At 36.9% G+C, this 25,688-nt stretch overlaps 2 protein-coding genes across 3 annotated transcripts in view; one reads left to right on the top strand and one right to left on the bottom strand.

The window, feature by feature from the left end:
• Positions 1–4,063: 4,063 nt before the first annotated feature.
• On the top strand, positions 4,064–18,000 carry LOC307158882 (sodium- and chloride-dependent GABA transporter ine). Its single transcript, XM_079871857.1, has 13 exons — positions 4,064–4,249; positions 6,525–6,659; positions 6,836–7,040; positions 8,855–8,987; positions 10,225–10,359; positions 12,083–12,186; positions 12,501–12,625; positions 12,730–12,842; positions 13,915–14,055; positions 15,047–15,146; positions 15,255–15,355; positions 15,433–15,600; positions 17,148–18,000. The coding sequence occupies exons 1-13, from the start codon at positions 4,117–4,119 to the stop codon at positions 17,292–17,294; spliced, it is 1,740 nt and encodes a 579-aa protein (XP_079727983.1). The 5' UTR covers positions 4,064–4,116; the 3' UTR covers positions 17,295–18,000.
• The window catches only part of dhrs11a (dehydrogenase/reductase 11a), a 27,999-nt gene continuing 19,727 nt past the window's right edge, over positions 17,417–25,688 (bottom strand). The window contains exons 2-7 of one of the 2 annotated variants that reach the window (XM_079871872.1): positions 25,124–25,333; positions 23,197–23,291; positions 22,528–22,657; positions 21,078–21,150; positions 20,885–20,950; positions 17,417–19,753 (exon numbers count right to left, since the gene is read on the bottom strand). In XM_079871872.1, the coding sequence (XP_079727998.1) occupies positions 19,389–19,753; positions 20,885–20,950; positions 21,078–21,150; positions 22,528–22,657; positions 23,197–23,291; positions 25,124–25,333 (939 nt within the window). In that variant the 3' untranslated portion in view covers positions 17,417–19,388. Of the gene's footprint in view, positions 19,754–20,884; positions 20,951–21,057; positions 21,151–22,527; positions 22,658–23,196; positions 23,292–25,123; positions 25,334–25,688 lie in introns of both variants that reach the window. The other variant, XM_079871873.1, reaches the window with a different exon arrangement.

The raw sequence follows: 25,688 nt of genomic DNA, 5'->3' as shown, positions 1-25,688 counted from the left end.
TCTTCCAAGCTTTATAATGACAGTCGATGGGTATATTTTTTGAAGTCCATCAAAGTGCATCTATCCATCATAAAAGTGCATCTATCCATCATAAAAGTGCATCTATCCATCATAAAAATGCATCTATCCATCATAAAAATGCATCTATCCATCATAAAAGTGCATCTATCCATCATAAAAATGCATCTATCCATCATAAAAGCGCATCTGTCCATCATAAAAGTGCATCTATCCATCAAAAAAGTGTCTATCCATCAAAAAAGTGTCTATCCGTCAAAAAAGTGTCTATCCGTCTAAAAAGTGTCTATCCATCATAAAAGTGCATCTATTGTTGGAAACTTTTCCTTTGTCAAAGCAGAGACCAGGAGACGTTGGGATGTCTTTCAACCGAAGTTACTCTTTATTGAGAACTCGCTGTGGTCGTCAAGTCTAACTAGGGCAGTAGACATTGTAGTTTATATACATTTCAAGGGGGAGGGATTTACATAGAGGTGGAGACACTGAACAAAGCATGTAAATTAAGTACACAATCTTCTTTGAATCTAATCATCTATGCCTCAATGTAAAACACAAGGTACAGAGCTTTCTCAGTTCATATAATATTGTATTGGAACCTAATTTAAACATTTAATATTTGTAATACAACACTATCCATCATAAAAGTGCATCTATCCATCATAAAGTGCTCCACAGGCTCTGGGGGGTTAATAAAGGCCTTCTGAAGTGAAGCGATGCATTCGTGTAAGAATATCCATATTTAAAACTTTATCGACTAAAACAACTAGCTTCCGGCAGACGGCCTACGCAAGTCGACTTACGCCACAAGAGTAAAACTTGACGATGTATGACGTAGGATGTAGGAGTGGCGTAAGCTTTGACGCCTCTCGCGGTTTATATTAGTTCATCAATTCATATTAGTGCTTCATTTGCTCATCCCTACAAAGCACAGTAAATCAGTCCAATCAAACAAACTAATCCAGAGGGCGAGACAGGAATGGGAGAGACAGGAACGGGAAAACCAGGACACAGTCAGATATCAAGAACCAGGACCATAGAAACCAGTGGAAACGCAGTAATACACGTATAAGACTTCACAGGGAATGAATGAGTGTACATGGTTTAAATAGGCTGAGACTGACAAGGTAACGAGACACAGGTGGATGCAGTCAGGGATGATGAGTCCGGGCAGAGAGTTATGGGAAATGTAGTTTCTCAATCTCAATTTCTCAATCTCAATTTATTTATATAGCACGTTTAAAAACAACCCTAGTTGACCAAAGTGCTTAACAAGGTCCAAAATCAAAGAGATAATATACACAAACAATACACAATATACAATACAAAATAATCAACATTAGAAAAAGGTCAAGATATCAAAGCTCAACTTGAATTGAAAGCCACTGCATAATAATGGGTCTTAAGCAAGGACTTGAATGTTTCAATGGTCCGAGCTTTTCTTACATTAATAGGTAGACTATTCCAGAGTTTTGGAGCAGCCACTGCAAAGGCTCTGTGTTTTTCACCGGGATCTGGGCACATCGAGGAGCATCTGATCGGAAGACCTCAGTGCTTTGACAGATGTGTGGACATGTAAAATGAGGAGTTTCATGAGGAAATGACAATAGTCCGGGGTGGAGCGCCCTCTGGTGGTACTGACGGGCACTCTCACTGGTGATCGTGACACACACCATATACACACAAACTGGTGGATGAGAACACAGGCCAGTGGACACTCCTCACACCATGAACAGAGAGTGAGCTGATTCATGCATTATTCACTTTATATAAAGAGAGCTTGATTGGCAAGCAAACATGCACACAAATAACAAGTTTATAAAATACAAATACCATCTAAAGGTTAAGTACCAAATTCTGCCTCAAGATGGCGCTACATTCACAATTTCACATGGTTATCCATATGCATCTATGCCCTAAAATCCAGTTGAGCTATTTTATATGAATGTGTGAGACTCCTGATCCATCAGGTAAGCAACTAGAAGAACATCAGTTTCCTACGGTTCAGCGCTTTAAAGTTAATGTCCACGTGTGTAGAGAAGCCACTAAAAACATTACGGAGCACAATTGTTTATTTTGGGAATGTCCTAAACTTTGAAATTTGAAAGATTATTAACGAAAAGAAGCTAAGACTGTTGTTAATCTAGACGCTGATTTGATGTCAATGGATGGTGATAAAAATATATTTTAAATGTAATTATTATATGTGCTCGTTATTTTATTCAGAAAGTCAAATGGTTTGAGAAAATGCCTGTATTTGAACTGACATTAAAATACATTAGGAAACAATATCTAAAAGTAAGAACTTAAAAGCAATACGAGAAATGCAACTGTTTAAGAGATACAATGTTTTTCAATTTTTTTCTTTCTATATACCTCTGACATGTTTGGTTATATGGGGGAGACCGGGGGCGGTTCTAACACGGGGCTAGTTGTAACACTACCAGTTCCACCAATCAGGGATAAGATAGGAGTTATGTGACAGTTTCAGTTTCCTCAGGCTTCCTTTACAATCGCACACGGATTTTTTCAAGTCTGCGTTGCAATCTCTCCTGAAGCTACAGCAGAAAATCAAATTCTTAGGTAAAAAAGTAAAAAAAAAAAAAGTAAAAAAACATAACAAGATAATATTTTGTTTAGTACTTCTACCGTTGTAGATAATGTTGTATGAGTTATATCAGGTCAAACTGTAGTTTCTATAGTAAAGAATGGTGTATCAACCTCCAACTAATTTCAAAGCACCATGATAATACTGCTAGTTAAACAATAGTGACAGTGGCTTGGTAGGTTGTAACACGTGTTTTGAAAGTGACCTTAATTTGTATTGGACCTTTTATGCAAACTCAATTTAATTTGTGAATGATAAATAACATATTTAAAATCAGGTCAAAGTTAAATAAATACCAACACATACACTGCAAAAAATGTTTTTCTTACTTAGTATTTTTGTCTTGTTTCCAGTCCAAATATCAAAAAATTCTTAAATCAAGATGCAGTTTGCCTATCAACTCGCGGTGGAATTCAACACACAGCATCCACAAACCTGGGATGAGAAGAACACACAAAATATGCACATACACTCCCCATATTCACACATATTTTATTGTTGCAGCCATTCATTTAAAATAAAAATGTTGTTAATAAAAACCATTAGTTTTTGTGCATTTTGTCTACCTGTTACAACTTACCCCAGTATGTGTTACAACCTACCCCAGTAGTGGGGTAGGTTGTAACAAAGGACCACCTTGTATTCATGATCATCTCACAAAGTCTGTGATATATTTGAAGAAATTTAAATTGTTGCCATTTGTAGTAGACAAATATGGGTACTTTGCCTAAAAGTTTCAGACATGTAGCTAAAAAAAAAGGTCGTTTTAGGTGCTGAAGAAAAAAGTGTTACAACCGTCCCCGGTCTCCCTACTCTTGTTGGTCCAATATGCTTCGTTCTCAATACAAAAACAAAAATATTAGAAGCAGAATAACGATATAACTATATAACTTAGACAAGCCTCTTCACCGTCTGCTTTTAAATCACTTTTCTCCTTGGCCTTTGACACCTGACGTTGACATTTTGTTTATTTTATTTTTACTATGTTTTGTGTCTCTTGATTTGTTTTGTCTGTATAATATGCTTTACATAAAGCATGTATTTTATGTTTTTTGTTTATTTTTTCTGTACAGCACTTTGGTTGTTTTAAAGTGCACTGTAAAAAAAAAAAAGTGCAATCAACTTGGATGTTTAAGTCATTTCAACTTAAATTATTTTAAATTGGCTTAAAACTTATTGGTGTATAACTCAAATATTTTGATGAGTTAAAGCAATGTAAATATGTATGTTGTCATAACTTATTGTTCATATAATTTTTTATAAAGTGCTTTATAAATTAAGTTTGTTTGATTTGGTTTGATTACAAACCAATGTGTCTAACCCTGAAAAAGCAGAAGCAACATCACGTCACGTGCAGTGGTTTGTCCCTGTCCCACGCCTCCCAGCTAATCATTACAGCTCCTCAACAATCATTACACCACGACTCTCTCCTGTAATCTCAGTCTGCTTTCACACACACACACACACACACACCTGTATCCCTGTGAAGAAGCATGGCTGTGGACGAGGAGGCCGGCAGACCCACATGGAGCAGGCAGATCGAGTTCACTCTGGCTGGGATCGGGTGTGCAGTGGGACTGGGAAACATCTGGAGGTTCCCGTACCTGTGCTATAGGAGCGGTGGAGGTGAGACGCACACTGCGGAAAATGCTTTTAAAAAAAATTGCAGTCCAAAAATCTAAAAATTCTCAAATCAAGATGCATTTACTGGATGAGTAAAATGCCATAAGATATTATATCTTCAAATTTAAGAGAGTTGTTGCTTAAAAAAAGCAAAATTATCTGCCAATGGGGTCAGAAAAATAATGTTAATTCAAACAGAAACAAGATTATTTTTCTGACCCCGTTGCTTTTTAAGCAACAACTCTCTTAAATTTGAAGACATAATATTTTATGCCATTTTACTCTTCTAGTAAATGCATCTTCATTTAAGAATCTTTAGATATTTGGACTGGAAACAAGACACAAATACTAAGTAAGAAAAGCATTTTTCGCAGTGCACAACTTATCTAATGCTTATCATCACTTACAAAGAGTACCAAACACCTGACCAGCATAACCTGTCCCGTGTTTCTCATGGCACTTTGGATGTCTACCAATTAATCAACACATTATTAGTGGCCCTTTGGTGTGGAAACACTGGCATTATGAAGCCAGGCACATGTCTATATGACAGCTGAGTTTGTTATTCAACCGTTTCACCTTTACCTTTCAGACTGTAAACGTTATAATGACCACACATCCACAGTGTTGATGAATGAGTTTATCTGTAACGGGAATGGTGTGTAAGATCAACCATGACACTGCAGTTCCTCTCAGATCACACTGGACACCTTTATATTGCTATAATGCTAACGTGTAACTAGTGTTATCTAATGTAATCTAAAAATGTGTATATGTATGTGTGTATATATATATATATATATATATATATATATAATATGAACTAAACTGGACTGGACTGGACTGAACTGGACTGAACTGAACTGGGCTAGACTAGACTAGACTGGACTGGACTGGACTGGACTGGACTGGACTGAACTGAACTGGACTGAAGTGAAATGAAGTGAACTGGAATGGACTGAACTGAACTGAAGTGAACTGGACTAGACTGGACTGGACTGGACTGGACTGAAGTGAACTGGACTGGACTGGACTGGACTGAACTGAACTGAACTGAACTGAAGTGAAGTGAAGTGAAGTGAAGTGAAGTGAAGTGAAGTGAAGTGAAGTGAAGTGAACTGAACTGGACTGCACTGGACTGGACTGGACTGAAGTGAAGTGAAGTGAAGTGAACTGGACTGGACTGAACTGAAGTGAAGTGAAGTGAAGTGAAGTGAACTGGACTGAAGTGAAGTGAAGTGAACTGAACTGAACTGAACTGAACTGAACTGAACTGAACTAGACTGGACTGGACTGGACTGGACTGAAGTGAAGTGAAGTGAAGTGAAGTGAAGTGAAGTGAACTGGACTGGACTGGACTGGACTAAACTGAACTGGACTGAAGTGAAGTGAAGTGAAGTGAAGTGAAGTGAAGTGAAGTGAACTGGACTGAAGTGAACTGAAGTGAAGTGAAGTGAAGTGAACTGGACTGGACTGGACTGGACTAAACTGAACTGGACTGAAGTGAAGTGAAGTGAAGTGAAGTGAAGTGAAGTGAAGTGAACTGGACTGAAGTGAACTGAAGTGAAGTGAAGTGAAGTGAAGTGAACTGGACTGAAGTGAACTGAAGTGAAGTGAAGTGAAGTGAAGTGAACTGAAGTGAAGTGAAGTGAAGTGAAGTGAAGTGAAGTGAAGTGAAGTGAAGTGAACTGGACTAAACTGGACTGGACTGGACTGGACTAAACTGGACTGAAGTGAAGTGAAGTGAAGTGGACTGGACTGAAGTGAAGTGAAGTGAAGTGGACTGGACTGGACTGGACTGGAGTGAAGTGAAGTGAAGTGAAGTGAAGTGAAGTGAAGTGGACTGAACTGAACTGAAATGAAATGAAATGAAATGAAATGAAATGAAATGAAATGAACTGAACTGGACTGGACTAAACTGAACTGGACTGAAGTGAAGTGAAGTGAAGTGAAGTGAAGTGGACTGGACTGGACTGAAGTGAAGTGAAGTGAACTGGACTGGACTGGACTGAACTGAACTGGACTAAACTGGACTGGACTGGACTGGACTGGACTTGACTGAACTGGACTAAACTGGACTGGACTGGACTGGACTGGACTTGACTGGACTGGACTAAACTGATCTTGACTGGACTAAACTGAACTGAACTGATCTGGACTGAACTGAACTGATCTGGACTGAACTGAACTGATCTGGACTGGACTAAACTGAACTGGACTGGATGTTATCACCTGTGCATCCTCAGTGAAGTGTTGTTGTGGTCCCTGTCGTCCTCAGGTGCGTTCCTGGTGCCGTACCTGCTCATGCTGGTGGTGTTGGGGATCCCACTATTGCACATGGAGCTGACACTGGGCCAGTACCTGCGAAGGGGACCCGTACTGGCCCTCGCCAAAGCCTGTCCCCTGCTGAAAGGTCACAGCATGCATGATCATGACATTTTAACTGCAGTGTTAATGCACAACACCATGGAAATGTTTTAACAAACAAGTCCTTCAGACTCAGATCAATACAGACATAACTGTCACTGATATGAGAATATATGGTTCAGTTCCGACTAAAGGTCAGTAACCTGTAATCAATCTATCCAGGTGTTGGCATGGCAACGGTGGCCATCTCTTTCATCATGTGCACATACTATAATATAATCATCACATGGGCGCTGTACTACATGTTCAGCTCGTTTCAAAGCGAGCTGCTCTGGGAAAACTGCAATAACACCTGGAACACGGCAAACTGCTCCGACCGGGCGAGCAACAGCTCCTCGTCCTCCACCGCCAGCCAGCAGTTCTTCAAGTGTGTTCATCCCTCTTCTTCTTAACTTAATCATTTAACCACCATAGACCAAAATCAAGTCAAGGTACCTTTATCTCTATGGCTCTTTATGCAATACAGACTGTTTCAAAGCAGCTACTGCCAAACTGTAACCCCAATATTTAATATTTTTGATGCTGCTCTCCATTATGCACCGCACTGTTTGTTGTTAGAATGAATGAATCATTTAATCCTTTAAAACTCACCAAAATGACATATTTAAACGTTTTTTTCCTTGAAAAAACATCTTCATGTCTTAAAATATCTTGAATGTAACTCGACACCCTTGCCTCATTTAGTATTCGTGGTTCTATGAATATGCAAATGAGCCCCGCCTCCACTCACTCACTCAGCTCAGAGATCCACTGGTTGACGATCACACGTTGATCTGATTGGTTACAAGGTAGTTTGTGACGTCAGAAACACCAGCGATTTCAAAGCGTGTTTTTGAGACTGTCTTTGGTTCACTGCAGTTTTAAGGAGGAAATACTCAGCAATGCTGTCGACTTATGAACTTACACATGGTTTGTCTTAAAGCTTATTAAAAACACCACATAGACACATAAACTACATTAAAAGCTGGATTATCACCACAGGGGGACTTTAAAAGTTTGATATTTAGACTGGTCAGCCTCAGTGGTCTAACAGCTCTTGTCAATGTCAAAATGATTGAGGTGACCAATCAAATAAAAGGAGGCGGGGCTTTACTGTTCACAGAAGCTGTGCATGAATTATATAATGAATATAGTGATCCTATAGTTTCAACAGTGAAAGAGTTGAGGTAAGACAGTCTACTGGAAGTAGCTAAATATTAAATTTTAACTAATGTTTTACAATAGAAATGCTAAACGTCCAACAATATCCAGCGATGCAAACGAATAAACCGCTTGTGGAAAGTGTGCTTCACTGCAATGAATGTGCACTCAAATTTTATGAGAGTATTTATAAAAAATCTGTACTTGCAGTTAATATAATATTAATGAAATATAAGGCCACGACTTCAGAGTCACTTTCATGACTGTTTCTAAACACAATTTAAGAAGTGCACTTTTTAATAATGTCAAATTAAAAGTTTTACTTTAAAGTATATTTTAAATGATTATGTTTTAATATTCTTTTGTTGTGCTATAAAAAGTGCAAGTACATAACTGGATGTGTTGAATAACATATGAAGTTTTGAGATTACATTTAAAGTTAATAATTTTTTTAATACATAAATACATGTTCTAAATGTGACATTAGGATATTAAATTATACATATATAAGATCAAAATATGCATTTAAAAATGTGTCATAGAATTGACAAAATATATTTTAGTTTACCAGTATATTCTGCAGTACACTTTAAGCATATTTTAAAGACAACAGACATAATCATATAACATCTTACTTAAGTGGGTCAGAACTTCAACTAATTGCATTTAATATTATTTAATTTAAATTTTAATAAATTTTCATTTAACAGCAAATAAGTGTCCAATAACAAAACATTCAGTTTGCACTTAAGCATATTATTTAAAAGTATATTATTTCCATAATAAGTGCACTTTTTGAAAGTATGCAGAAGAGTGCTTCTTTTTCAAAGGGATGTTTTGTCAAATTTCATGTAATTCATAACTCAGTGTGATGTTTCGGCATATTAGCTATATGATTAAGAGTGAAGGTGTGCATATTTTAAAATATACACACATTTTGTACAACAAAAACTGCTCAAGACATGGTTACGGCCTTGCTTGATTGGTCAGTGAAGTGTTCTGATGTTGACTGCAGTGTGTGTGTGTGTGTGTGTGTTTCAGTTTAAAGGTGCTGGAGAGGACCAGTGGTGTGGAGGAGACGGGTGTCTTGAGATGGGAGCTCTTCCTCCTGCTTCTGCTGGCCTGGATCCTCGTCTACCTCTGCATCTTTAAAGGGGTCAAATCCACCGGGAAGGTGAGAATAAACAGACGGAGAACACAACTGTCATCATCATGCATTACAAGTTACGCGAGTTATGTAATCAGATTACTTTTTCAAGTAACTAAAAATTGTTACTTTTGCAGCAAATAAACCCTTCAGCAAGTTACTTTGCTTTCTCTTTTATTGACTGACAGCTTGAAATGCACAATTAGAATATTACGCAAACCTGCAATAATTAAATATGTTAAATATCGCAAATATACTTTATCTATTTAATATCACTTTATTAAACGTCTTTGCTGCTGACCTTCGATGATCCAATTCACCCATGAATGACTTCAGATTAACATCACATTTGTGTTTCTTTTTTTAAATTTTTTTTTTTATTGCTTGAGTGTTGAACTTAACGGTTTGTTTGAGCAGCGCCCTCTACTGTACAGGTGTCAATCTGCATTAGCTTCAGCCTGAGGCTTATTCATTTCACTTTTAGTGTGAAAGGGCCTATATTTGCTAAAAAAAACTTTCTTTTGTTGTTGTTGTTATTAAAAAACAAATCAAAAAGCCCAGCCCAGGTGAGAAAAAGTAATGTAACACATTAACGCATTACTTTCCACAAAAAAGTAACTAAGTAACGCAATTAGTTACTTTTTTATAGGGAGTAACGCAATATTGTAACGCATCACTTTTAAAAGTTACTTTACAACACAGGTCACATTCAAATACTGATTTCATGTGTTCTGCAGATCTTCTTTTTCTAATTGAAAGTTTTTCTGATTGACAGAGATCATTCAAAAGAAATAAACAAAAATCACATAAGCACAAATAAATCGTACATAAAAAAAAATCCCAGAGTAGGCTGTAAAATAAAATAAAATACAAAGTGATAAACAAATGAGGAAAAAAAAGTTAATTTATCAATGTGTAATAAGTTTATGCAAAATTAAATATAATTTAATTAAATTATTTTTTTTAATCATATTTAATTTTTATTTTTTTTATTTTATTTACCCATTTATGTGTTTTTCCCCCCCGAGGTGTTTCAAAAAACACCATGGGATTCTCATGTAACCATCTCCTAAATACCAATGCTAATACATTACTGCCGATTCAGCAAGACATGAACAGATGGAAAATACATCAATCATAGTCATGCACTGCATTATATAACTCACCTTTATACTGTCCTACCTTATCCTTCATTACTATCCTTTTATCTCCAGATTTTCCATGTACATGTCTGTAAGTTGATCTTTACACATGTTCGTCACAGGTTGTGTACTTCACCGCTCTGTTTCCATACGTGATTCTTCTGGCTCTGCTGATCAATAACGTGCAGCTGCCGGGAGCCATAGACGGCATCCGGTTCTTCATCATTCCCGAGTGGGACAAGCTCCTTAATGTGGAGGTGCGGAATACATCACAGATAAGGCTGATGATATATTACAATCATTTATCATTATAATACTATATTTTTTTTGTTAAAGGGGTGGTTGATTATGATTTGACTTGTCTAACTTTAGTGTGTAATGTTGCTGTTTGAGCATAATCAACATCTGCAAAGTTACAACGCTCAAAGTTCAAAGCAAAGGGAGATATTTGCTTTTAAAGAAATCGCTTTTTAAGGACTACAACAAACGGCTGGTAGAGACTACACCACATTCCTCCCGGGTTAGTGACATCACCAACCCTAGAATTTACATAAACCCCGCCCCCTGAACACGATTAATAGATTATCAAGACAGAATATGCTAATCAATGACTAGAAGATAACTACACATCAGCTTCATAAATTCATCAACTAACCATTCAGAAATGTCCTGTTGCTTCTACATGTTGTCACTTCTTCTTGAGTCTCTCCATCATTGTCTGACTCCGGTTTGAACATAAAAGGCTAAACGTTTTAGAAATTTTCAGTGCATGTGTGTGTGAGGTAAAAGGACACAAGCTGTTGAAGCTCCGCCCCCTGTGCCGGCAGCAGCAGCTCATTTGCAATTAAAGGGACAGACACAAAAAGTGACCATTTTAACATGCGATATAAAAATATCTGTGGGGTATTTTGAGCTAAAACTTCACACACACACTCTAGGGACATCAGAGACTTATTTTACATCTGGTGAAAAGGGCATTATACCACCCCTTTAAAATAATTGTTTGGATGCACAAAAAGCAGTGCATTTGGTATTACTGCATTTAGTTCCTAGGAGATTAGGAGAAACTTAATAATGTGCATAAATGATGTTTTGGGATTTTTGTTGCGACCACACTGCAAGAAATTATTATCTAGTACAAATATCTAAACATTCTTAAATCAAAATGCATTTACTCGAGAATGATTTAAGAAGTCTTGTTTTATGAAACATGTATGAAAAATTAAGTTACTTTATGCTTAAAACAACAATTATCTACCAATGAGGTCAGAAAAATAAACTTAATTCAAAGGAGAAAAAAAAGTTTTAAGCAAAACTAACTTAATTTAGATACATTTTTCATTTTGCTTCTTCAGTAAATATATCTTTATTTATTTATTTATTTATTTATTTATTTTATATTTGTAATGGTAAACAAGACAAAAATGCCAAGTAAGGATATTTTTTACAGTGTATACTGGCCTTCTAGTGGTTGAGATTTGAGATTTGAGATTTAGCGGCTACATGTCAACCTTTCTTAACCTTTGCCACACACACACACACACACACACACACACACAACTTTACGGATATGACGAGACACACACGGACGAGTACGCAATTTCCCGCGAAAACCATCCCGACAGGTTTTATATAAATACTTATAACAGGCTTACCGTAGTAAATCAGAGTAAGACAAAAACATGCGTTGAAAGAAAGATTGATGATGTATCTTCTCATTTAATTTTCTTTAATTTAAAAAACAAAACAAACAAAACAACTACATAGCCTACCTTCATGCCTACGTTAAGCTTACCTTTAACATGTTAAATTTGGCAGCCCTAATTAAAAACCTATGATGGTAAACCTGAGAATGATTGAGAGAGGAAAGCTGCTGTATGTGTGTGTAGTTCTTGAGACAATGCTGTGCTTGTTGTCATTCAGTTACACATTATGTTTGTTTCACAATATTAACACATTGTGTAATGTGTGTGTGTTTAGGTATGGATTAATGCGGCGGCTCAGATCTTTAACTCTATCGGGATCGGCTTCGGCTCGCTGATGGCCATGTCCAGCTACAACAACTTCAACAACAACGTCCTCAAGTAAGAGAAGACCAACCTGTATTATTATCTATTATCTATACCTGTGTTATCATCATCTCCAGTTTAAATACTGTGTGTCTTGTTGCATACACACCATCTCTAATCTACTTTCCTGAAAGTTATATAAAATCTAGTTATATATCGCTCTAGAGCAAAGATCACTGTGATAATTCATTTATTGCTCTCATTAATTTATACTGCCACGTATTTAATGTTATATCATCAGGGCTCAATGAGCGGAGAGAAATGAAATAAGATATTCATTAACAGTGATTTAATCTCATATTCATCCTTTTTTATTCCCATCACTGTAGAGACACTCTGGCCATTTGCATCACAAATTCCTTGACTAGTATCTTCGCTGGATTTGTCATCTTTTCCGCGTTTGGTTACATGTCGCATCTTCAGAACGTGCCGGTCAGTGAGATCGCAGTGGACGGTGGGTTATTTCAGTGTTGATTCCTTTACTTTGTTGTTTCTTTATAATGTTTGCAACAAAATATCTTGAATAGCATTGATGAATGATAATTATTGTCCATGCAGGTCCAGGTCTGGTGTTCGTGGTTTACCCACAAGCCTTTGTGACGATGCCTGTCGCTCCTCTGTGGGCCGTTCTCTTCTTCTTCATGTTACTCTGCCTCGGCCTCGACAGTCAGGTATCATGACGACACTCTTTAACTAACACACACCTGGTTCATGTGGCCAACACAACACTGCAGTCCTGTATTACTGTATATAATGCTAACATGATGATGTTCTTACAATGAACTTTTATTGTATTCATAAACTCTAAAAGTGTTATTGCATAACAAGAGACGAGTTCACATGATCTGCTTTCATTTTCTTTAATGCTACTTGTGATTTCCAACAGTAGTTGCTCCTATTATACTGTAAATAGATGATTAAACATTGCTTGTGAGATCATTTGAGGGTGAATCTCACAAAACATTTGAAAAACATAACCAGGTCATTCTGTATTTCAACTTACGAATAAGAATTTGCATTCTTTTTTTAATGCAAAATATTATTTATATTAGTGATGCACGATATATCGGCAACCATATCGGTATCGGCCGATATCTGTTCATTTTTAATGTTATCGTTATCGGCCCGATAAGAAAATCTGTCTGATATATTAAAGCTGATAAATAATGTATTATTTCCTCCAGCTGAGACTCTTCAGATGCGCACTGTTCAACATGATGATTATGAAGTGCTTGAAGTATGATTGAAATCACTTCAAAAAAGGAAAATACAGAAACATATGCAACACAAGTCTGCCTTATAAGCTATAAAATTATTATGAAACATCATTATAATTGTGTGAGTGGGACATGGATTTTAATAGTGAGACTTTTGTTTTTGTAATCAGGCTCTCAAAAATTAAATAAAAATTTGGATTTGGATTTATCGGCCAATATATCGGTTATCGGCTTTCAAATATAAAGAATTATCAGTAATCGGTATCGGCCAAAATTTTCATATCGGTGCATCCCTAATTTATATATATTTTGGAGTGAAATGAAGCCATGTCTTCTTTAGGATTATATCACGACTGAAGCTGAAATTCCATCTGTGATTTATAAATGTGAGCTGTTCATTCACTCTGTTCATGATAAAACATTAGCAACACATGCATGAATGTTTGCAGGAGGAATGCTGTTGGAATCGTTTGACAGAAACACACTGTTAAACTTTAGCTTGTGTTGTTGTGTTGGTGTTCTGTAGTTTGCCATGGTGGAGGTGATGGTGACCAGTCTGCTGGACAGTTACAGTAAACCCATCCTGAAATACCTCAAACGCAAGGAGTTTGTTGTGCTCATAGTCTGCGGTGCGGCCTTCCTCATGGGCATCCCTAATGTCATGCAGGTCACATGATCACTTTTATTTTATTTTACATTACTTTTAGCTTTTATACTAACATTAAAGGTGCTGTATGTAGAATTGAGAAACTCTCACACTCGTGCTCACGTAACACAAGAGACTGAATGTGATTCAAGACCTGATATATTTTTCTTTCTTTGCTTTAGAAGTTAGAAATATAAAATTTGCAGTGATTTACTGTTAACGATTTATTTTAAATAAATGACACTTGCATTTAAATTTTGTTGTCTAATGCAAAGATATTAAGTGTTTGTATATACATTAGTGAACAAAAGTGTATAATATACAATATATAATATATATATATATGAAGAGTTCAGATGCAAAAGCCTCTAAGTGCCATCTGAAATTTTCTTCTAGAATGATCATTTTTATAAAGCTCGTATATTTATGTTCAGTAATTTCACTAAAATGGCAATGCAAATTACCTATTAATTGTCATTTAAGTGAAATTACTAAACTTAAATATACAAGCTTTATAAAAATGATCATTCTAGAAGAAAATTTCAGATGGCACTTAGAGGCTTTTGCATCTGAACTCTTCATATATATATATTAAATATGAGGGAAGAACAAAACTTGAATCTGACAACATTATTTGGGGAAATAATTTGGTAACAACAGCTACAGGATTTATTTTACTATGCAAAAGAATGCATTGAAAAAAAAGCAAACATTGGCTACAACATAACCAGTTATGTTATGGTTCTCTATGGTTATGTCGGCAAATCACAAATAAAACAAATTGATGCCAAGCACAACTATGCAATATGTTCACAAAATCTTTAACAAATAATATTTAAATTCATTTTTAATGCATTATTTTAATAATGCATTAATTATGATTCCATTTCAACTATATTTAATATAAAACGATTGCAGATGCATTGATGTCTGTAAAGCAGGGCTGTATTGTGAAGTTCAGATGAAGTGTGTCTGATGAAGTTGATGGACGTCTCGTGGTCTTCTGCTTCAGGTCGGGATCTACGTGTTCCAGCTGATGGATCATTACACAGCCATTGTGTCCATCATGTTCCTGGCATTTTTTGAAGTGATTGGTGTTTGTTGGCTCTACGGTGAGAGAGAAACATCTGATTCTTTATTCACAATGTAAAATTGTAAATAAAACAAGCATGAAACAAAATTGTGCACTTTCTCGGTTAACCTGAGCTCTGTGTTAATAGGTGTGAATCGTCTGTCCAGTAATTTAATCGAGATGACGGGAAAAAGACCCAACATTTTCTTCCGGGTCTGCTGGTGGGTGATCTGTCCTGTTCTGATAACCGTGAGTGCGACCTCACTCTTCTGACTCAGTGATAGGTGGATCGGTGTTGGGACTGAGAGGGATGTGTGTGTGTCCAGGTGATCCTGGTGTTCTCCGTGATCCAGTTCAAACCGGCTCGATATGAGGATTACGTGTACCCGCCGTGGGCTCAGGCTGTCGGCTGGCTCATCGCTCTAGCGTCCATCATCTGGATTCCTCTAGCGGCCGTTCACACACTCTGGGTTCTGCCCGGATCCTTCGCTCAGGTACTGGACACACTCTCCGTCTGGCCTTCCAGAGGGTCATTGGCTGGAGACATTTATCTCAAAGTTTGGGGTTGGAAAGATTTTTTAATGTTTTAATGCTCACCACGGCTGCATTTATTTGATCAAAAATACAGTAAAATTGCGAAATATTATTAGAATTTAAAGTAACTGTTTTCTATGTGAATATATATTAAAGTGTAATTTATTCCTGTGATCAAAGCTGAATTTTCAGCATCATTACTCCAGTCTTCAGTGTCACATGATCCTTCAGAAATCACTCTAATATGAGGATTTGATGATCAAAAAACTTTTATGATTAAAAATGATCATGATTTTAACAGTAAAACAGTAAAAATGCTACAGTGAAAAACTGTTAATTGGTTAACTGAAAGTTTCCTTACTATATACAGTAAATAACTGTGATACATCTAATGGTACATTTAATACTATAAAATACCGTTAAATTCAGGTTTGGAAGTGAAAACGAACAAGACATTGTATAATTTACAGTGAAAAACCATAAATTGACATTCCCACAATTCCCAGCGTGACACTTCACATTTGATGTATTATGTTTCGTCATAGTTTTCTTAGGTTTTTTTTCTAATCAGTTATGTACATTAGGGTTTTATGTTACATTTAATGTTGTTAAATTAATGTTTATTGTATTTTTAAAATTTCATGTGTGTTACCATGATGGTGTTTGGGTGAATGAAACTGTGCAGTATATATATATATGTATTAGTATTATCTTTCTTGTAGAAGAACTGCTTTGATTGATCATGTGACTCATTACTGCTGTTATTGATCATGTGACTCATTACTGCTGTGATTGATCATGTGACTCATTACTGCTGCAATTGTTGGTTGTCAGTGTATTACAATGGTACAAAACAGATATTAATACTTTAATAGGTCGGTAAATTAACATTATCTCAGATAATTGTATACAGTTTATTACTGTAAATTTTAAGTTCAGTCTGTAACACCTAAAATGTTGCTTCCGTATTTTTTACGGTAAACTTCTGGTAACCACAGCTGCCAGTTTTTTACCGTAAATTTAACAGAATTTTTTTACAGTGAATGTTGGAAACAGTTCATATGTTTTTTGGACACTGTGATACATTTCATTTTTCAGGATTCTTTGATGAATAGAAAGTTCAAAAGAACAGCGTTTATTTGAAATAGAATCTTTTGTTACATTATAAATGTCTTTACTGTCACTTGTGATCAAGTGTTGAAAATGTTGAAAGGTAAGTTCGAAGTTAAAAGTTTGAGAATATTTGGGCCTATCCAGTAAAAAATTATATATTTTTTAAAGATAGATTACTGGAGTTAATTTTACAAGAAAATTCTATTTCAGTCTTTTTACTTCCAAAAAATGTTATGTTTAAATCAATGTTTTCTTTGAAACAATTTTCACTAATTTCATAAATTGCTAGTATTCGGTTTCATATCATTTCATTCCAGTGCAATGTTGGAAAATATGTGAAATGATCAGCACTGGATCGGTGAAGATACAGATTTGTGCTTTTCTCTCGTTTCAGAAACTAAAAAAGTCAATCACACCGTTTTCTCTGGACGAGGACTCCGAGAGCCCGTATTACCAGCAGAAAGGAGCCATCATGGAGGTGATCCCCAACATCGCCATCATCAGCTCGGATTATAAAACACCAATCCAGACTAATTTATGAGCTGCTATACTGGACTACAACCAGACCGCTGGAAACCAGACTGATCAAATCCAGTCAGCGTGCCTGAGGACTATTGACCGGATCAGTGAAGATCTCTCTGAGATATTAGCCGAAATGCTTTAACAAGTATATTTAACTATGACAGAAACAACCCATTTTATACCTAACTGAATCTGAAAAGACAGAAGTAGAAATAAGCATTAGCAGATTGCTGATGCACATTTAAAATAACAAAATCATCAAATATTAAACAGCATATCAATCAAAAATTGCATAATGAAATGTGGAACCCAGGAAGAGATAAAACACTGCACTGTACGTTCTGAATGTCCAGACAAAAACGCCATTTTCCCAGCTTTTTGTTGGAAATGTTGCTTTTTTCTGATACTTATCCACATTAAAGTTTTGATAAAAAAGAATGCATTTTTTTTAATATATATACATGTTCAGTTTTTCATACAACAAAATATTCTGGGGGCCAATTTTGTGAAAAAAAAAAAAAAAAAAAAAAAAAAAAAAAACAACGCTGGCACTGGTGGGGAAAGAGTTAATATCTACAGTTTGGCTGGGATTCCTGAACTTCATAAGATCCACCTGGAAAAATAAGCACTTGTCTTTTAAGGTTTACTGTGTGTGCATTACACAACATTGTAAAAATTTCATGTTGACATCATTCAAATTAAAGATCTCAAACTCAGACCAAGGCAAGAAAAAGACCGCGAGAGTCATTTGTTGTGCCCATTGTGTTTTTATTGTCATTATCAGGTGTTTTGTAACCGTTCTGGGCGTGATGATTGAAGGACAGTCCAACATGAGATAAAGCCTTCCTCTTCAGGGTCCAGGCGCTGAACTTTAACCTCAGTGCGTTCAACCACCGGCCCTTTACAGTAATAGTTCCTTATTTTACATCTCCAGTTTTTATAAGAGTTAAAAGTTGACATTCATGCAAATTCATAATTAACCCATGCTAAAAATATACAAACCAAATACCGTTAACATCGGCAAGAGTTCATGTGGATTTACACATTATAACAGAGGGACGTTTCAGATTAAGACTTGATTGTTTCCACCCTATAGTAAATTTATAAGAGTAAAGTGAGCGAATCTCACAGAAACATGTCCAGGTTACATTTCACCCTAAAAACAAAAGAAAATTATTTAATAACAATTTTTCCTTGTGACATTATTTTTAAAATCGCAATTACGGACATTAAGTGATTAAATAGAAAACTTACCTTGATTAAATTATTTTTCAAATTTAGATCTGCCATATTAAATACCACCATATTAAATACTTTAGAATTTAAATATTACATTACAGTATTTTGTTATTGTATTAAAAATTAAATAAAAAATTTTATGACTTTTTTTTTTTTTTCCAAAACAAAATATGCATAAAGGCAACACAACAAATAGTACCATGATTAATAAATACTAATGGATTATGGTCATTAGAATTGGGGGAAAACGTTCTTTCCATGAAATAATGTCACAAATAAATGCAAATGTGAACTGGACAGGTTTCCTGAGAATTTGATTTATTTATATCTTATTCAAACTTCGAATAGTTAAATTAAGGCTATATTTTCCCAAATATAAAAGAGTTCAACCGAAAAGATCAAGTTTTGGATTTTGAGGTGACAAACAGTGAAAAGGAAAAGGAAATTATCCATAATCAATAATCATCATGTTCAGTCAGTAAGAAAAGATTAGATCAAGTATTATTTCTTTTCAAGTGTTCACTACAGTGTTTCCATACTCGAAGCCAGTGTCATACCTTCAGTGTGAAAACCAACATTGATTCGGAGTGTGACTGCAATCAAACGGGCTTCTCCCTTAAATATGAAAATCATGCGCTTGATTTCATTTCATAAAAGCTCGAGACTCGCCGCTTCAAAAGGAACGCACGGTATACAATCCACGGTAAATACGGTATGAGAACCACATCTACATACAATTCAAGTTTGACTAAAATTAATACAGTAATTACATCACCTCACCCGCACCGAGCAACAATCGCCACACACTCTCAAACTAACAGATATGCAATATGACCTACAAATAAAATAACAAAAGAGCAAAATGATGTGCAATTCATGGCATACTCATCTCTGTATGAGCGTTCACAGATGACAGTGTCAAACAGAAACACTTTTTCATCTTTTGTTCCAGTTTCCCGCATTGAAAGGCTGAAAGTTTCCCCTTGTGTGAGCCAGCAGCAGCAGATCGTGTGCATCTGTACATTAATCTGAGGTAATCGCGCTCTCCGGCTCGTTCCCGAACGCGCGCGCGCGTCACGTTCTCAGATGTGATCCGGTGATCTGCAAACCCAAACCAATTCCCTTCAATCAGTTCTTTAAAAACGAGGTGTTGTGCATGTTCTGTCCAGCAGGTCTCGCCAGTTCCCGGTCCCGTTCCTACGACACTTGCTCCACCGGCCGCATCTGCACGTCTCCGATCTGAGGGAACACAGAGCAACGCCTTTATTACATTTGACGAATGCAATACCTTTGCAGAGCTGAGAGAATATCGATCATGGGTGATGATAGGGCTCTGATTTGATTAGTCTGTCTGAACAGGATATTCACTCAAAAAATAGTTCAGCATACAATTAGGATTTATGCATTTGAATTGCATGTTATATTTCCATCCATCTTTACACAATTTGGTCACACTTTATATTAGGCTCCAATTCTCACTATTACCTACGACTTTTGCTTCAATAAACTCCTACTGCTTATTAATAGTTAGTAAGGGTGTTGTTAAGGTTAGGTATTGTAGGATTAAGGGATGTAGAATATGATCATGCAGAATAAGACATTAATATGTGCTTTATAAGTACTAATAAACAGACAATATCCTAGTAATATGCATGATAATAAGCAGCTATTAATAGTGAGAATTGGACCCTAAACTAAAGTGTTAACCACAGTTTAACACAAGCAAACTAATTTTAATGTGATGCATATGTGTCAGTCATGCATAAGATTTCTGCACTAAAAGAAAAATCATGGCATAGTTTATTAACTATTTGCATATGCTTGATTTTAATTAAATGATCATCCACACAAATCATGGATCCACAATTTGCGAATGCATGTATATAAACTAGCGGTTTGAGTTTTTTTTATGTTTTGTTTTTGCTGCTCAATACTTTTTTTTTTGGTGGAAACTGTTATAAAGTACAATTCAAAATTTTGTTTTTTAAAAGAAATGAATACTTTTGATAAAAGCATTTAAGATGATACAAAAGATTCTATTTCAAATAAACGCTGTTTTTTTAACTTTCTGTTCATCAACTAATCCTGAAAAAAATGGTTTCCACAAAAATATGAACTGTTTTCAACACTGATAATAATCATAAATGTTTCTTGATCATCAAATCATCATATTAGAGTGATTTCTGAAGGATCATGTGACACTGAAGACTGGAGTAATGATGCTGAAAATTCAGCTTTGATCACTGGAATAAATTACACTTTACTATATATTCACACAGAAAACAGCTGCTTTAAATTGTAATAATATCACATTTGACTGTATTTTGATCAAATAACTGCAGGTATTGTATATATTTACTGTGGACTCACTTGAACATGAGCAGGCGCGCTCAGGACGTATGTGACGGCACTGGCGATGTCTTCTGCTTTCAGACACTGTAGAAGACAACACCCGTGATGCAGTGACTCATGTGGACACGTATGAAGAGACACACACGTCTCACACACACACACACACACGCACACACACGCCGTCTCTTTACCTTTATACTCTCATACACACCCGCAGCTCGCTCTGGGTCGCTGTTGTGATGCCGGAAGGCAAACTCAGTTTCCACTATTCCAGGTGATATACTCTAGGGAAAAGGGAAAAGTACAAGGTTTATAAATATTACTGTGACTGAGTCAAAACATTTTATCTTTTAAAAACAGATTTGTCGTTTTAAAAATATTTAATCTTTGTCGTACTTTTCCTTTTTTAGTATTTAATTAATTATTAGCTTTTTTGTTTGGGAGTCCATGATCTAAATTATGCATACCAGCATGTGTGTGTGTGTGTATGAGTGTGTGTATGTGTGTGTGTGTGAGTGTGTAAATGTATGTGTGTATGAGCAAGTGACTGTGTCAGTGTCTAAGTCTGAGTGTGTGTGTGTGTGTGTGTGTGTGAGTGAATGTATGTATGTGTGTACGAGCAAGTGACTGTCAGTGTCTGAGTCTGAGTGTGTGTGTGTGTGTGTGTGTGTGTGAATGTATGTGTGTACGAGCAAGTGACTGTGTCAGCGTCTGAGTGTGTGTGTGTAGTGTACGAGCAAGTGAGTGTGTGTGAGTGTGTAAGTGTGTGTGTGAGTGTCTAAGAGTGTATGTATGTGTGAGTGTGTGTATGTATGTTATGGTTTATGAGTGTGTGCATGTGTGAGTGTGTGTGTGAGTGTCTGTACTTGTATAACTATCTTTGTGTGTGTGTATGAGTGTGTGTGTGTAAATGTATGTGTGTACGAGCAAGTGACTGTGTCAGTGTCTGAGTGTGTGTGTGTGTACGTACGAGCAAGTGAGTGTGTGTGAGTCAGTGTGTGTGTGAGTGTCTAGAGCAGGTGTCACCAACCCTGCTCCTGGAGGGCTACAGTCCTGCAGATTTCAGCTCCAACCCCAATCAAACACACCTGGACCAGCTAATCAAGCTGTTCAGGGTTGCTTGATAATTACAGGCAGGTGTGTTGGAACAGGGTTGGACCTAAAGTCTGCAGGACAGTAGCCCTCCAGGAGCAGGGTTGGTGACACCTGGTCTAGAGTGTATGTATGTGTGAGTGTGAGTGTGTCTGTGTGTATGAGTATGTTTGTATAAGTGTGTGTGTGTGTGTATGAGTGTGTGTACTTGTATAACTATCTTTGTGTGTGTGTACTATGAACTAGTACATCTTTTTCATAATTCATATCTTCATAATATTATATTTTCATATTACATAATCTCTGTAAAGCTGCTTTGAATCGATCTGTATGGTATAAAGCGCTATAGAAATAAAGCTGACTTGACGTGTGTGGACCGGTTTGAGTTTTAGACCATCAGAGTGAGGACAAAGAGAGTAAAGAGAGGACATTCTGGCCAATCCTCACTTTCTGAGAGCCCTTTCAAGGCCTGTTTGAGGGTCAAGACCCGGTTTGCGTGTGTGGAATGTGAGAGTGTGTGTGTGTGTGTGTGTGTGTGTGTGTGTGTGTGTGTGTGTGTGTGTGCTCACCGTGGCTCGTATGTGTGTTTTGGCCTCCCGTAGCTCCTGTCTCAATCCTTCTGTCATCGCGGTCACAGCGTATTTGGTGGCGCAGTAAAAGTGTTCGTCAGCGCTGGGCACCATCCTGTGACCTCCCATACTGCCAGAGAGATGAACAACAGCCTCAGGTGTGTGTGTGTGTGTGTGTGTGTGTGTGTGTGTGTTGTTATCATTTTTGACAATCTGTATTGTAAAAAGCGCTATATAAATAAAGGTGTCATGACTTGTGTGTTAAAGGGCTCAAACCAAGCGTCCTGAAAGTGAAGCTAAAGCGTCTTGATCGCCCCCTGGTGGCCAGTTGCGGTGTATGTCATAAACCCCGCCCTCTCCATGAAATCCAATGGGATGTGAGCCAAACTAAAAAAATCCAATTACACTTCAAATAATTTATCACGCAGACGTATGTTTAAGTGTTTGTTTTCCCAATACGTTTGATTTTAGTTCGTTGTTTGATGCTATGAACACTGGGGTGTAACGTCATGATTGACAGCTGTGCTTGCGAATGAGGATTGTGGGCGGGACCTTGATGCCATGGCTCCGCCTCACGATCACTATAGTATTTTAGCTTCATTTTTCTACAGTTGAATTAATGTGGAGATGTTTTTCCACACAGTCTGAGGAGTTTGAGGAGTGCAGTACCTGTTGATGTTGATGATGTGTCCGTCGTCCACATTCCTCTCCTTCATGGACTGGTAGGCCTCGCGCGTGCAGATGGCCAAAGCGAGCACGTTTACCTGCACATGGTGAATGAGTGGATGATAAAGATCCAGATTACGTGACGTCCAGGTCATATTCTACCCCAAAATCATTCCTGTCACTCAAACGGTAAAGTGTGGCTCTAGCAGCGACGCCACAGTCTTGGGTTCGATTCCCAGAGAATGCATGAACTGATAAAATGCCTTGAAATGCAATGCAAGTCTTAATCTTAAAATGAATGTGTGTGAAAGAATTCATTTTTAAAAGAAAAAAATGAAGAAAAAAAGAGTTGAAAAATGGTTGACTATGGCACATCTTCAAATGAATGAATGATTATCAATGCAAACTCGCTCAGAATGCAATGCATTATCTTCCACATAAGCAATAAGAAATAAAAAATGGCACACTGGCAATTAATTTCTCCTTGATCTTCCCTGGACCGGACTACAGTCTTCACTCTCACTGTGTGCATTTGGCAGATGCTTTTATCCAAAGTGACTTCTAATGCTTGTAATCAGTTCATGGTTCGCCTGGGACTCGACCCTTGACCTGGAGCCATGCGTTTCCCTCTCTGCGCTGCGGGATTGCTCCTGTAATGCATCTGTCACTCATACTGCGGTTTTGAGAACAGAACTGCAGTAAACAATTAAATGAAGTGGTTTAAGTGCCCACATTCATCCATTTAACTGCACTCGCTGAAGTGTTTACCTTCATCCTTCTCTTGCACTTTATACACACATCGTTCCCTCGCGGGTCAAAATGACCCGGAGCCTTAAAATGATACCTTTTTTTTTTTATCCAGAAAGCTTTATTTTTTAATGCAATTTGTTTGGATTTTTTTAAAAATTGTATTTACCTTTAATTTACTCAATTTGATCAATAAATAATAAATAAATAGTAATTTAAGCACATATTTCTCACATTCTTTCAAGTTAAATTCAAAATAACTCACAATTTCATGCATAACCCTTTTAATTCAGCTCTAAATATCTTACATTGGGTGTCTTTGCCGAACTCTTGTAGAAAAAAAAAATATATAACATGATATTTCATTACTCTAGATGTCCTTATAGCTCTATATGGAGTAAATGGACTGTTCCTCTGGGTCCTAAAGCCCGTTAACTTCAGTATGCATTCACATACACATGTAGACATTATAAAATCATTATTTTGGTAAAGATTTAGCATTTTTAGTTTGAATTTGGAGCATTTTGAGGTTTTCTATGTGTACTAAAGCATTCCTCGCATCCCATTCATTCCTAAGGGGGTCAAATTGACCCGCGAGTGAAGTATGTGTTACTTTTTTAAATTTCAACCACAAAACTCCTCGAATCCATTAAAAAAATTAAAAATAAATTGTGTGTGTATTCGTGGTTCAAGTGCGACAAAAGTCCTGAGGGTCTTGGACCCCTCCGATGAACCCTCAATTATTTAATTTTTGTTTAACATTTAAATGTTTCAGGTCAAAATGACCCGAGGGAAGGATGAGGTTTAAAGCCAGTGGAAGAGGCGAGCAGAAATGATGGATAAAAGCAGCACTATTCTAATATGTAAGAGTGTGTGTGTGCGTATGAGTGTGTGTGTGTGTACTACAGTCTTGAGTGTCACATGATCCTTCAGAAATCATTCTAATATGATGATTTGCTGCTCAAGAATCAATGTTGAAAACAGTTGTGCTGCTTCATATCATTGTGGAAACCATGATATTATAAATGTCTTTACTGTCACTTCTGATCCATTTAATGTGTACTATGTACATATGTAGCTTCTCATTCTTGAAACACATTCAATCCATTCTATTTTGTAATTGTAATACTGCAAGTCTCCAAATCAGTCTCTCCTGAGGCTTCAGACTAGTAATGATACTCACATCGATCATGTTCCTCCATCCTTCAGTGCTTCCGCTGAGCAGAGGTTCGTTGTGAGCCAGACCAGCGTTGTTAATACACACGTCCACTCCCTGATGCAGCGTCTTAATGGCGGAGAACATGGACAGAATCTCGTCCTCGTTGCACAGATCACACTTATACGGGATCAGGGTGCCAGTGTATCCCGCGCTCTGACACTCCGCCGCCAACTTCTGCAAGACAAGAGGAGAAAACCTTCACACACTCGCTGGATACACGGGCGACGACACGGAGTGTGTCTGAGAACATTTTAAAGCTCTTTTATTAGAAGAAAGCTGTTTATAGTGTTGCTGCTGATAGATCTGAGAGCAAATGAGAAATGATCTCTTGACTGAGTAAATCTAAGGCTTCATCGCTCAGGCTGCATTTATTTGAGCAAGAATACAGTAGAATCAGTAATATTGTTACGATTTGTGAATATATAGTAAAGTGTCATTTATTCCTGTGATCAAAGCTGAATTTTCAGCATCAATAAAATTACATCATGTGTGTATGACTGTGAGTGTGTGTGTGTGTGTGTATGAGTGT

This window comes from Squalius cephalus (assembly GCF_949319135.1).
Source record: "Squalius cephalus genome assembly, chromosome: 5".
NCBI lineage: Eukaryota > Metazoa > Chordata > Actinopteri > Cypriniformes > Leuciscidae > Squalius > Squalius cephalus.
This window is presented reverse-complemented; position numbering and strand designations above follow the sequence as displayed.